The sequence below is a fragment of the Anopheles coustani genome, chromosome 2 (genome assembly GCF_943734705.1).
Source record: "Anopheles coustani chromosome 2, idAnoCousDA_361_x.2, whole genome shotgun sequence".
Lineage (NCBI taxonomy): Eukaryota > Metazoa > Arthropoda > Insecta > Diptera > Culicidae > Anopheles > Anopheles coustani.
In genome coordinates, this window is record NC_071289.1 from 77,777,956 (window position 1) to 77,790,924 (window position 12,969).

The 12,969-nt window shown below is 46.0% G+C and overlaps 1 protein-coding gene across 2 annotated transcripts in view; it reads right to left on the minus strand.

Annotated features, from left to right (window-relative positions):
- LOC131266464 (uncharacterized) overlaps positions 1–12,969 on the minus strand; it is a 97,855-nt gene that overhangs the window by 33,196 nt on the left and 51,690 nt on the right. For both annotated transcript variants that reach the window (XM_058269007.1, XM_058269006.1), the window contains one exon: positions 2,440–2,497. In XM_058269007.1, the coding sequence (XP_058124990.1) occupies positions 2,440–2,497 (58 nt within the window). The remainder of the gene's footprint in view (positions 1–2,439; positions 2,498–12,969) is intronic.

Consider the following 12,969-nt stretch of genomic DNA (forward strand, 5'->3'; position numbering starts at 1 on the left):
CCTGATAGCACTTCTCTGAGCGCTTGTGGCCGGCCGCAGATCAACTGCGGGTTTCAAGTTCAAGCGTGCAATTAAAATAATTACTCAACAGCTTAACGAATTATCAATGCAGCTCTCCAGCTCGCGAGCGCGATACAAAGGTGTATCGTAACGTCCAGTTTGACACGACGCTTGTGCATCCGTTGTAGCGCTGGAGCGCTAAAAAATAAAAATCACCTCTCACCCGATGGGTGTTTTAGCAACGCCTCACAGTATTTGCATCTTATCTGCCCGAGGTCTGTCATTAAAGGTAAGGACAGGTTGTCATATTGGGAGGTAAGCTGACGTCGAATGGCAAAAAAAATCTACGAAAAATAAACCGCCCGGAATCTAATTACAATTTGCTTGCACTGATTCAACCTGTTACAATTTTCAAAAGGTAATCGATTCATTTTCTCATTGAAAGAGAGATTAAGATAGGAAAAACAAAACTAAAACGGTGAGCCAACTCCAGGAAGAGTTATTTCTAATTAGGTAGGATTAATTGTCCCGCCCTGCGGGAATAAAATCGGGAAAAGCGCTTGAACAAAAAAAAAAGGAATAGCAACGGAAAATAAAAACAAATTCTTACAAAATAAACTTCCTTTATTCGCTGCTACCGGGAGGAGTACTGGAGTTGGTTTTCTCCGAAACTGCGAGCGCGATGTACAATGGCAAACCGACGCTCCTTTCGTTGCTCTGCGTTGGGAGTTCATTAGCGTTAATTAAAGGATTTCGTTTTCCCGCGTTTCAAAAACCCGAGCGTTGGAAATCGTGCCGAACGGGGTCGGTGCTTCCCGGAACGGTGGCGACGCGGTTCGATAAATAAGATACCCATCCGCTTCATCCAGCAGCAACATAACCCATTCGTTTCGAGATCATTCGAAGCTGAGCGCGTTGTCTTTCGATTGCTTTGAAACGGAAAATGGACATACCACCGATGGTACCGCGATGGGGCATTAGCTTGATTTGCTTGCGATTGTTCCGCACGTGCTCGATCCTCGAGGGAAGGGATGGAGGGGAGGTTGGAAGGGAGCGTGGTAATTTTACAAAACGTTGATGCCACGAAATTTCCCTCGACCTGCTTGGGTGGCTTCCACCGAACGGGGCGTGTTCAACAAATTCCTGGTAGTTGATCGAAACCAGAATGACTCCAGAAGAGCGGTTCATTTTGAAGGCTACACGCACGGCAGGGGAGTAGTGGATGGGTGGAGGCTAATTTCTATTCTCCGAATTATCGCATAAAACCCTGCGCCAACCCTCAGGCCATCGGTAGACAAGGCCTTACAGTCCAAGACTGTGTGTTCGTGTTCGTCGTGAAATTTTGGAATTTGCATCTTTCCAGCCAACCACCGGCCGGAGGCTTACGGAACAATCATCGTTGGTGGACATTTTCCGTGGCGCAAGGGAAGACTCGTTTATGTGGTGTGCATGGGCGGATCGACGGCTTCGAGGATGCTCGGTGAACCATAATTATAACGGCATGTTCGTGGGCTACGGAATTTACGATTGACCAGCGTTTCCAGCGTAAGGCAGTCGGGCGGAATGCACTTTCGGTTCCAAGCATATTTCGAAACAACGGGGAATTTATGCGTGCTCGAGAGGAGGTTGTTCGACGAAGTTATTACTCCAAGTGTTGCATCGCATCTGCACGCTTCGGTGAGCAAACTATTTCGAAAATGATTTGTAAACAATGTTATCTGGAGAGGTTTTGTATGATCTAGGTCAGTTCACTACTCAGTTAATGCTGCTTTAGAGAAACAAGATGGCTGTAATTTGTACATCCATCTTAAAAATTATTTTGACTATACAAATCTTCGCTTTAATAACACTTTTTTTCAATCGTTTTGTACTGAACACCACCGTAACCCACTTAGCAGCACACCAACTATTAGACCCAACCAATTATACTAAGGTCGATATGTGCTCATTGCCGTTAGCATTCGCGTGTGCCAAGTGCACCGAGCCGTAACGGAGCGCAGCGAATAGATTATATTAGAAGAAGAAAAAAAAACATTCCAATACTCAACTATTCGTACAACGCACACGAAACGAAAAAAAAAGTTAAACCTTGTTCGCAACTACGGCCTAAAGTAGGTGACATTGCTCGCATTAACTCATCACATACACCGATGCGGTAAAACCTTCAAAGTTCTGTCGAAAGGTATAAACGCTGAGACACGTAGGGTATAAACGCTTTGAAGGCGCACCTTCTTGCATTGCACAGGTTTCCATAGTAATATCACAGTTTCACTTTTGTTTCAGAAAGTCACTCTGTTGCTACTTATTACTCACCGGTTTGGGGTTGCGTCGAACCCATCGATTAGAATCATACAAATCAACAGTAAAACGAAGAGGAAAACACTGGAGCTACCCAAAACAGTTTGCGAAGGAAAAGCGACGGTTCTAAAAGGTACTTACATATCAGTCGTTTGTAGCTCGAACTGTCCGTCGTTTCCATCGTGGCGACGTCCGCGATCTGCAACGAGACAACGATACCGTACTACTGAATCAGTGCGCACTGGTGCATTTTACACATATGCAAAAGCCCTCCCGCCACCTCGCTCCCACCAACTCTGTGTGTGGAAGGGGTTGCGCGGTGGCCTCGCGACGAAAAAAGACAAGTGGTTTAAACGCCGGAGGCGGCGGACGGTTCAGGGAAATGCGATGACGCTGATGTTGATGGGCGGCAAAAGCTGTAGAAACAAACCCATGAGATGTGTGACACTCTTGGGTGTGTGGTACGCTGAATGAGTGCGAATGTCGCGTGTCGGAACTGACAAACGGGTCTATATTGTCGGCCCGTCGCGGAAAAGGAGAGTATTGATTCCGCGTTTATGCATGCACTCTTCGCCCACCGAAACGCAGCAGCTCGTCTTTAGTCGGTAAACAAGAGTTGGTGACACTTTCGGTTGACACAGTAGGCCGCGCCGCAAGTGCATTTGCTTCCCGGTGTGAATATCAACATGACGTTGAGAGTGTTTTCCCTTTGGCGAGTGAATAGTTTGCGTACACGTGAGATAAAAATTTCACCGATCGCGGAAAGGTTTAAACTGTCATTTTTCAGTCGAATGATGGCAACAAGATGAACGAAGATTAGTGGGTGATTGATGAAATTATTCACTCTTCAACTGAAGGTTTCGGAAACAAATGCACGAAATAAGAGAAAAATAGGTTGATAACGTGAAAAACATAAAAGTCTCGAGCGATCGACGCACTTGTTACGACAGAGATATCTGATGACACAATTCCAGATTAAACGACAATTCCAAGTAAACCGACACCCGTTGATAATTTTCTATTACAAAACTAATAGCGCTTTGAAGTAGACGTCCCGTTCCTACTTTTTAACATCTACCCTCGAGCATCCTTCCTGTATTTGCACCATTAGACAGTCACGTTTCCACTCCGGCCGCGTGTTCCGAGAAACACCTTCGGGCGGCAGGCAAGAGCACTTGGACTTGGTCCGGCATTACGTCAGCAATCGTATCGGCAGTCGAGCTGCCGCACGGCGCGCCATCTTTGGAATCAATCTCGGTATAATTTCCGCCCGTGATTGCCCGAAGGAAGAGTTCACGCGCAGCTAGCAGTTCGTCAAGGCGGCTTTCGCCAAAAGTCGACAGTCCGTAGGCGAGCATGTGAAACATTGACAGCTCCGTGCCGTGGGAGGGGGATTTTCTCATCATCCGATCACCGACCGAGGAAGGGAGAGGGAGAGAGAGAGGGAGAGTATCCCGATAATCGAACGGTAATCGACTTTGGAGGTGTATCGGTTACTTGGTGAGTTTAGAGTGATCTAATCGCAAGGCGTTCCGATCTTCTACATTGAAGGAATGAAACTTCCTTGGGAGAGGTTTAATGAGAGGCGTTTTAACAACCCAGTTATGACATGTTTAACCGTTTCAGGACCATAAGCTATTCATGACTATAATTGGCAATTCAACACGATATTTTGGCTATTTGGGTTGTAAAATAAGAGCATATCACCGAAAACAGCTAGCAGTCTGCGTAGGTTTTTTATAATTCCATGGGAAATATTCTTTTATTTGGTAGCATTTTGAATATCAAAAATGTTATTGTAAATAAAAATGTTTGGTATAATTCAAATTTCACGCCTAACGACACTGATGGCATATGAAAATTCATGAGGCAAAGCACTAATGACAGCCTAAGCTGCTCAAACAGTATGGTTAACACGACAGATACGCACACAATACGCGACTCAGTGAGGTAATATTTTTTACAAATTTAATTATCGGTCGTTGACGGTCCGTCGGTTTCACGACAAAACTCTCCTTTGCGCGTGAAGTATATGAAGCCTTTCGCGTTTCTACCGCCCGGTCCTTGATATTGCCGCACGCCACCGGCATTATTCAATTCACGGTGAGTTTTCCTTGTGACGAAAGTCGTGTGTCTCGCTAAACGCAGATGGTTACCGATCGCAGGTGGACTCAAACATGTCGATATCAACTGTTTTTATTTTTTTGCTTTTCCTTCCCGTCCAACCAGGGCTCACGAAACAACGTGGAGGAGTGGTGCGGGTTCCCGCTCTTGTCGATGTAAACGACCCCATCATCAGTCAATGGTTGTTCCGGGCCGCGTGTGTTATCGCCATCGACATGGTGTCGAGCGCTGTGGTGCAGAATTTTACGACCACCAACCACGCATCCTACCCATTGGTGCTCCCGGTAGTACTTTTCCTTGCCGGGTTAGCAGGAAAAGAAGTCCGTTTAGTTTCTTGTACATGAGAGATGATCGGTAGTGAAATCGGTACACCGACGTGTGACGTGTTTTGTATAACCACCGTCAAGAAAAATAAAAGAGGCGGGTTAGATACTATTCCGAATTTCCCTACACAGGATAATGGTTTATTTTTGCCTTGGAAAAGCGGTAATCTTTGGGAAATTTACTTTAAACATAAAAGATCCTTGGAAGCTAAATATGAACCGAAGTTTGACATAGATTCAAGAGCACATCAGACACTGTTTTCGTAACCCAAAACTCTCGATTCACGCAGCGGAACTATTTTGTCAAAAAAGGTAACCATGTTTTGGGATTATTTTGATGGATTGCTTGGGTGCACACAGTGTGAGCTGCCCGACCAACGCTCTGCTCCGAAACCAGACATTAAACGTCCAATAAATCAAATTACAAACCAAACGAAAGTGACAGAAAAATATCACGCCGTACGCCAAACACAGGGACGATCGATAGGTTTTCCGTACAGATTCGATTCCAGTTGAACTGTTTCCCACCGTCGCTTCTCTCCGAACGGTCAAAATCAGCTGTGGTTCGGTTGAAAATTGAAACCCAAGAGCTGTAGACAAATTCGTTTCCCAGCCCGGGGGCGGAGGGGGGAAACCTAAACGCATCTACCGGACGCCCCGGAATCACGGCACGCTGGAGCTATCCATTCCGTTCTGGCTAAGTGTACCAAACACGCCAGCCACAGATTGTCAAACGATCTCAAACGGTGCCTCTTGACTTTCTAATGTACTTTCAAGAACCCATCTATCAACCGGGGGAAAACTCTTTCCTCCTCTTCGCTTTCTCGCACACTCTCGTGTCGATGGTCCTCTCTCGTTCTCTTGTTTCTCATCATTTTCCCTGGCACTCCTAAGCTATTCCCAAAGCCGCTTGTAACAATTTCCACCGCTCGCTTCCAAAACAACCCTGTCGCAACATTCCCCACTTGGTGGTGGAGGGGGGGGGGAGGATTGGAGTTGGGGCACTCCTTCACGAGTGAGGAGAAATACCATGAATCGAATGCCACGTCCAGACTTTTTCCCCCCTACTAGCCCTTCTTCGGTGGTGGCGTTCCATCCATTCCACCGTGACACAAGTCCAATGATTGATTAAATTATCATAAATTCTGGTATCCATCTCTGTCGACATCAGCTATTTTTCACACCCACCGGCCGAGGGGCGCGTTGCCATCATGGATGTACCCGGGGGAAGCGAAGAGGAAAAATATGCAAAAAACTAAACGAAAAAAAAAGTTATCATGAGCTCAGACAACTAGCGACAACAAGCAGAGCCACCATTCGAGAATCAACATGCATGGGGTCCGTTCTGATGATATTTCCGCCATCAGCGACCAGGCGTCTCCATTGGCGCTTTCCTGCTCGCAATCGAGCGAAAGAATGAAGGCGCTTACCTACGGGATCATTGTCCGAGTGCGAGTGAGAGATACGGGAGGGTGGGAAAAAGAAGGGAAAAATCGAACCGAAACCACTCCGGCTCCCGGCCCATCGGACATCGTTTTCCACGGTCACGGAAAGATAATCCCGTTACGTGAACTTTGCGCTCTCGGTTCGCCCAGTGATTTGAATATTAACTCTCGCTTCCCGGAACCGGCCTTTTGCACATCCACGACACATCATTTCCGCAGCCCGTCTTTGTTCCCCTCCAGAACCGAGCGTCGTTCCGTTTTATACCGGTTTTCTTTCCCCTTGCTCCTTCTGTTTTTCGAATTTCTTTGCGCTCGGAAAACAGCATTCCAATCATTTTTTTCTGCATCGCTGCATTTTCAGGACTCTCCCCTCCACTATCTACTACATTCTTTGCCTCGTATTCCGAAGGAAGACCGAACCTTCCCACTCTCCCCCCCCTCTTGCTTGCTGGTGTTCGTGTATGGAATGTACGATTCGAAGAACGACGGAAGCCAAAACAATCTCATCGAGCAAATTCAACAGAAAACAGCTATTTCCATCTCGACCCACTCGGCGGGCCGCAGTTGCGTTCGTTCTCCTATTACGAATCTCTTAAGGATCGCATCATCATCACCAGCGTGGATGCGTTTCCCTTGGCGGGAAAACCGGGATTGGTGCAATCCGCTGTAATCCCTCTGATTGCATGTCCGTCTGCCGGGCGCGCCGAGTACTTGCACAAATTAATTCTTCTTTTGATAAAAATAACCGGAGAAAAACAAACACGCCAGTCTTTCCACCGGATCACGAACAGGTTGATGGTGTGTAGAGAGAGAAAAAAAACAATCAAGTACGAAATAACCGTAGCAGGTAATTTTCTTCCTTCATTACCGTCCGGCTAAATGGTATTTTCTACAAGCCTCAAGTGGCTATGCAAAGATTCTGAGAGGTTTTATTAAATAGCATGAAGTTATTTTTAATTCATGAGATGCGTTTTTCCCATTGAAAAAGAGAGAGGAATTGAATAAACATCTGTGGAGTGAATATCAACTGCGCAAACACTAATAGTTGGTCAAAATAAGTAGACCCCAAAGGAAATAAAGTATTAATAAGTGCTAGGATGTGATTTATCTCTTCCATAAAAATTAATTAACCATACTAAAGTCAAACCGTGCCCTCTCCTCATATCTCATTACGATCAAAAACTATTCCACCGATATTTATCCTCTTTTAAACTACTAATTACACTACTTCCACCCCAAAAGAGCCTCCCGTTCGGTAAAAGGGATGCGGAAAACGTCATTAGAACGTCACCACTTCAATTCCACTAATTAAAACCGAAATCAAAACGCAACAACACGGTTGCCGGCTGTAACCGGAAGCGCTTCAGCTTCACTTCTTCAGCAGTGTGGAGGAAAGCACTAAACCGAGCGCGCACGAGCAGGCCCGGCCGGGGAAAAGTTTGCACTTGCTCGGATTCTACAAATTGCCGCAGCTCGCACCGGTCGGTGCAGCGAGTGGTGAAAGTTTTATCTCATTTTTTTTTTCTCTCCAGGTTGAAGAGAAAATTATCAACATAAATGATGGAAAAAGAACTATTCCAGCGCGGAGTTAGTTGTCAAAGCGACCGCAAGCGAAGGCACATCCCGGTTCGCTGCGAAGCGGGCGGCAAATGAAACGGGAATAATTTCCTCGCCGTGAGAAAAGTGCAACTCCGGGAGGTGTACCAATTAATGAAATAATATTACAACAAAACAAAATGAAAAAAAACCTGCCAACAAACAAACAAACACCCTCTACCGAGCAACTTACCGACCCCTTACCACAGCCGGCTCAAAGGGAAAGTTTTCAACTAAAGGGTGAACAAGTTTTCACTTCGTTACTAAACGGGGAAGGTTTTGAATGGTGCAAAAGGTCAAATAGCGCAAACTTTTCAGTTCAATGAGGTTGCAGCAGCAGCGCAACCATCGCACGGCTGCAACTTTTGTCACCGTTTGAGCTCATTTAATTTGCACAGTTCATAGGTTTGATTTGGTTGTTGCTCTGGTTTTGCACCGGGGGTTTTTCCTGCTTAATCAACTTATTCCCAACAAACGGCTACAAAAAGGGGCAGTTCTTACAAGAGCCCCAGCAACACTCGATTGTGGTAATACAAAGTTGGCTTTTGTGTCGAGAGAGAAGAACCCGTGGTTCTTATGGATCTGAAGGGCTCCACACTCCTGCAAGCTGGAGAAGGATTTTCTCTTCAAAAGCATCGAAAGACCCTCGGCTTCCTGCGAACTCCGTGGGTAACAACTGACAGAGGCAGGCTCGGAAATGCTTTGATCGATAACGATAATCGAGTTTGCTTTCAACGATGACCCAAGTGGTGACCCATCAATCCAGCCTCGAAATGCTCCCACTCACGATCATAATCAGGGAGTGCTGAACCTAGCCACAGAAGGCTCGCTCGGAGGACGTGCTTGGGCGAGATTCTTGATTTACATTCGCACTGAACGGTGTGTGGGTTTGTGTATGTGTGTACTACCGTGTCCGTGTGATACATCGGTTTTCGGTCAGGCTCGATTGCCATTGGAACTCATCATAGCAATGGGGGAGGTGGGGCCCATTGTTCGCACAACCCATCCGGGGGTAGTTTGTCATCCGATCAGCACCCGCTGGCAGATTGGAGCTCTGCGGGGCCAGTTTCTGTGGACCGTGTTCTCGTTCCGTTCCGAGAGCGCAGCGGAAGTACACAAAGTAATTGATATTTCAACGCTCCTCCATCTTTACCGCTTTCCCAGGGACAGAGAGAGAGGGAGAGAGTTTGCCTTCTGCCTTATGGTCGCCCTAGAAGACAAGCACAGCAATGCGATGCCGGAATGCACCTTTTACCTTCCAAATGCATAGCATTACTGATCGCCGCAGGGGGGAAGCGGAACTGTCAAGATATCTTGGGGGAAAGGCGGTGAGTTCCGTTCCTCGCACAGACGAGACCGTTTCTCGTTAGTACCAATAATTCATCTTTTCAGTGGACGTCTTCTCGCCAGCTGGTTTGGGGGAAGAAACCGGATGGACGAGCAAGGACGACAAAGTGGGCGAAAGATGACGAACAAACGAGCAACCCTCCCTTATCGCCCACCGGATGGGCGAACGCCATGTGTGTAATCCTTCAACCTCCTGCTTTCCTTCGGTACGATAAGCATTCCGAACGACGGTCATAACTAGTGTTGGAAAATCGGAGCGTTGTAGATTTGATCTCAAATACAGGTTCTTCTGGATCCGGATTTAGTTCCCTTAAGATGCCATATTGTAACCCTGTGGAATCTACATCAAGAGTGAGGGATTAAAGCCCTTCGGATCTGTATCAGCTATGTTTTAATCTCATCCGACACCTGTCACACCAGAGATTCGGATTGATCAGTGATGAGCAAAATGGGGCTTACCCAGGATTAGGACCGGAGGTGCATCCGGATCAGCTCCCCACAATTGTGCGAGAGAGATGGCGTGGGGTACGATTTTGGATTGTTAGCAGACATAAGCAGTACGAGTAAGTTTCGAAGGCCGAGAAATAAGAAAGAGGCATAGTATTGTTTTATATTTTCACTGTTCAACTAGAATTGTAAGTAAATGGGATAGAAGCAATCCGGATTCAACCGGACCAATCCAGTATTCCTTCGGATTCGAGTCGGAATCGAATTCGTGATTCCATTCAGGAGTTCAAGTCATCACTTATCCGAATGTCCGGATCGTCCGGATCGAGTTCGAGCTCATCATCAAGCACAACTCTCCGGTCAAAGCTAGACCGTCCTTCAGCAGAGTCAGGGGTTGGTGTTTTTAAAATTCATGGCAAGACAAGCTTTCTTGAGCTAGCTAACCGATTGCCACTATGAAAACGTTGGTCGAAAGGATGTTCGTGCAGAATGGATGGTATATCTCACTGCAGGTGTCAAGGCAGGATAAGACACAATCTTTTGTAAAACAAAAAAAACTACAGCCTTCATATCATTGTGCGACTCGGACCCTGGACCCAGGCTGGAGGAAAAATGGTAGCAGGGAAATTGTCTATTACAGAAACGACATCGTAATCGTCATCTTGGTTTTCCGTAATCGTCATCGTTCGCATCTGCTGTCACCGCCACCTTTCCCAGGTTGTCGGCGGCGTGAGGCAGGACAGCGAAACCGGAAAGTAGCACCTCCGGAGCGAAAATCTATTGGAAAATTTTATGTTTTCCACTTGAACGGCATGCATGCATGAGTCAAACGTTCGAGCGCGTTATCGATGGAAAGTCAAGTGGCTTGGTGTGCACCGGTACACGAGCCGGGCAGATATCACTGAACTTTGTGTCTTTTGCGTGTTTGCACGACCTTTGTTCTTCTCTTTGTTCGATACGAAGATTGTCAGTATCTTTTTTATTCAACGAAAAATAAAAAACTGCTGTGACGAGAGCGTTTTACAAAATGTCAGAAATGACTGATCAAACAGATTCATGACGTATTTGACATTCCCGGTGTGTCATTGAAACGTCTGCTGCTGGCGCATAGAAAACGAAATGATTAGCTCATACTAGTCCTCCTTTTGAGTTACATCACCATCGCAGACGCGAATGACTGTTGAACCGTTTTAGATTACCTTATTTCCTAAGGAAATCCCATCCTCAATATGACGGAAAAGAGGCATTGTTTGCAATAAATGAAAAAGACAACTTTTATTATTAAACTGTGAAATATCCTCCTCACACATTCTACTGCTCACTATAAGTGACTAAAGGAAAACAATTGTATGAACGACTCATCATAGGAAATATTGACAAGCTTTGTAACAGTCGCGCAGCACTTCATTTATTCCGTCAATTATCGAGTTCGCCGGGGACCATCCATTTGCAGCTCGATATTTTCTCCCGGGGGCCAGCTCACTCCGAAGCTCCAACAGATGGTTTGCACAACATTTTCACACTCTTTCCTCCCTCTCCATTCATTGGTCTTTTCTTCCCTCCCAACAACCGAACCCAGCAGGAGTCAAATGGCCGATGAACTCAGCCAAGGAGACGATTATTAAGTTTATTAAAAATTGAATTCCATCCGATCGTGGCGACAAACGCATAACAGGACGATGCTGATGACAGCCAACGCGAGCGGGGAAACCAGAACGGTAGAAAGGGAGTGGGCACCACACCACCCGCACACAAACTGATGCACGGTTGGTTCTTGTCCGGTCAGTTGCACGCGGTGAGTCAAAAGGGTCAAGATTTTCCCTCAATGTCGTCACGCATGTGGGGTTTCCTTGTTTCGCTCGGCGAAAAAGAATAGCTCCGTTGGGTGTATGGTATTTGTTTTCTTTTTTATCGATTTTTACTTGTACCGCTCAAGTTGTCCTTTTCCTCACTTCTCTACTTGCTAGAAAATGTGTAAACCATCATTTGCTCACATCGCTGGTTGGTAACTTCCTTAGCAAGTTCCGTTTCAAAATGTCATTTTCTGTAAGGTTTAATTATATGTTTAACTGTTTCTTTTTACGAGCATCAAAATACGATAATGTTTTAAAATCACTTAAAGAAAAAGATAAGTAAAAACCGACTTAAGTGAAGCCTCTCAGACAACCATTGAGACCATATGAGTGCTCTTGTTTTATGTTTTTAATTTTCTTAATAACTTCCCATCGTCTGGGATGATTGAACAGAAGAAACATAAGTGGCAATAGACTGTCAAATAAATTCCTCGTGAATTGAACCGCAATGAAAAAAAATATAACATGTACCAGTACAGAACAACAAGCAAAACCAAAACCTCCAAGACATGTGAAACAATGAGTGAAGAAGAACGTTTTCGCTCAGATTGCTAGCGCCGTTTCGAACTATGTAATCGGTATTGACGTCATCGTGTGAGCGACGAAGAGCAACACCAAGCAAACCAACACGATTGCTCCCCCCCGACAAAACCGTCGTAGATGAAGGTCGTGTGTTTCAGAACCTTCCGTCGATCGAACCTCGAGACCGACATCCACCTGACCTCGACGGCTCCAAAGCCGTCACCCGCCTCCTGCCGCACTCTCTCTCTCGATTTTCGGGTGGAACGTGATTTTTGTGCACAAGCATTTTGCCCATAAACGCGTACCCGCACACACACACACACACACACACGCACCAGAAGTGAGCAGACCTTCGGGAGGCCGACGTTAGGGGGCAGTTCGACACCCCATTCCGTGTGTCACTGACCATCGCCACGCAAACGGTTCTGGGCGCATGCACGTCGTGGGCGGCGCGCGAAGAAAGCCGACAATGATGCTGTAATATTTGCACGCTTCTTGTGTGTGTGTGTGTAGATGCGGGAGGGACCGTACGTGTGTGGTTTGATGTGTTTGGATATTTGCGTTTCCACTTAAGGAGCAGCAGTAGCAGCAGTGGAGGCAAAGAAATACACAACACCGAGTGCCTGACCGACACATGACGCGCCGACGGGTGACGACGGCATGTCGTTTGCTTTGTTTTCATCGGTTCTTTGTTTTATTAAGTTGGTTTTTTTTCTTTTACAATTCCCTTTCGATTTGTACGTGATGTACAGGAGTGAGAAGAACATGGTCCTTTTTTTTGACAGGTCGACCCAACGAACATTTGCATATTCTAACATTCCTTACTAAAGAAAAATTGTTTTGGTATACTCAAGAAACGTAATGGATCTTAGTGATAATTATTTCTTAAAACCAGGAATAATCATACTGACCTAAGCTAATCGTTGCGCTTTACACGGGAAGGTGTGCTTTAAGAGTGCGATAAATGAATCCTAAACCGCCGGATTACATGTTCACCGTTTTTGTTCACCACGT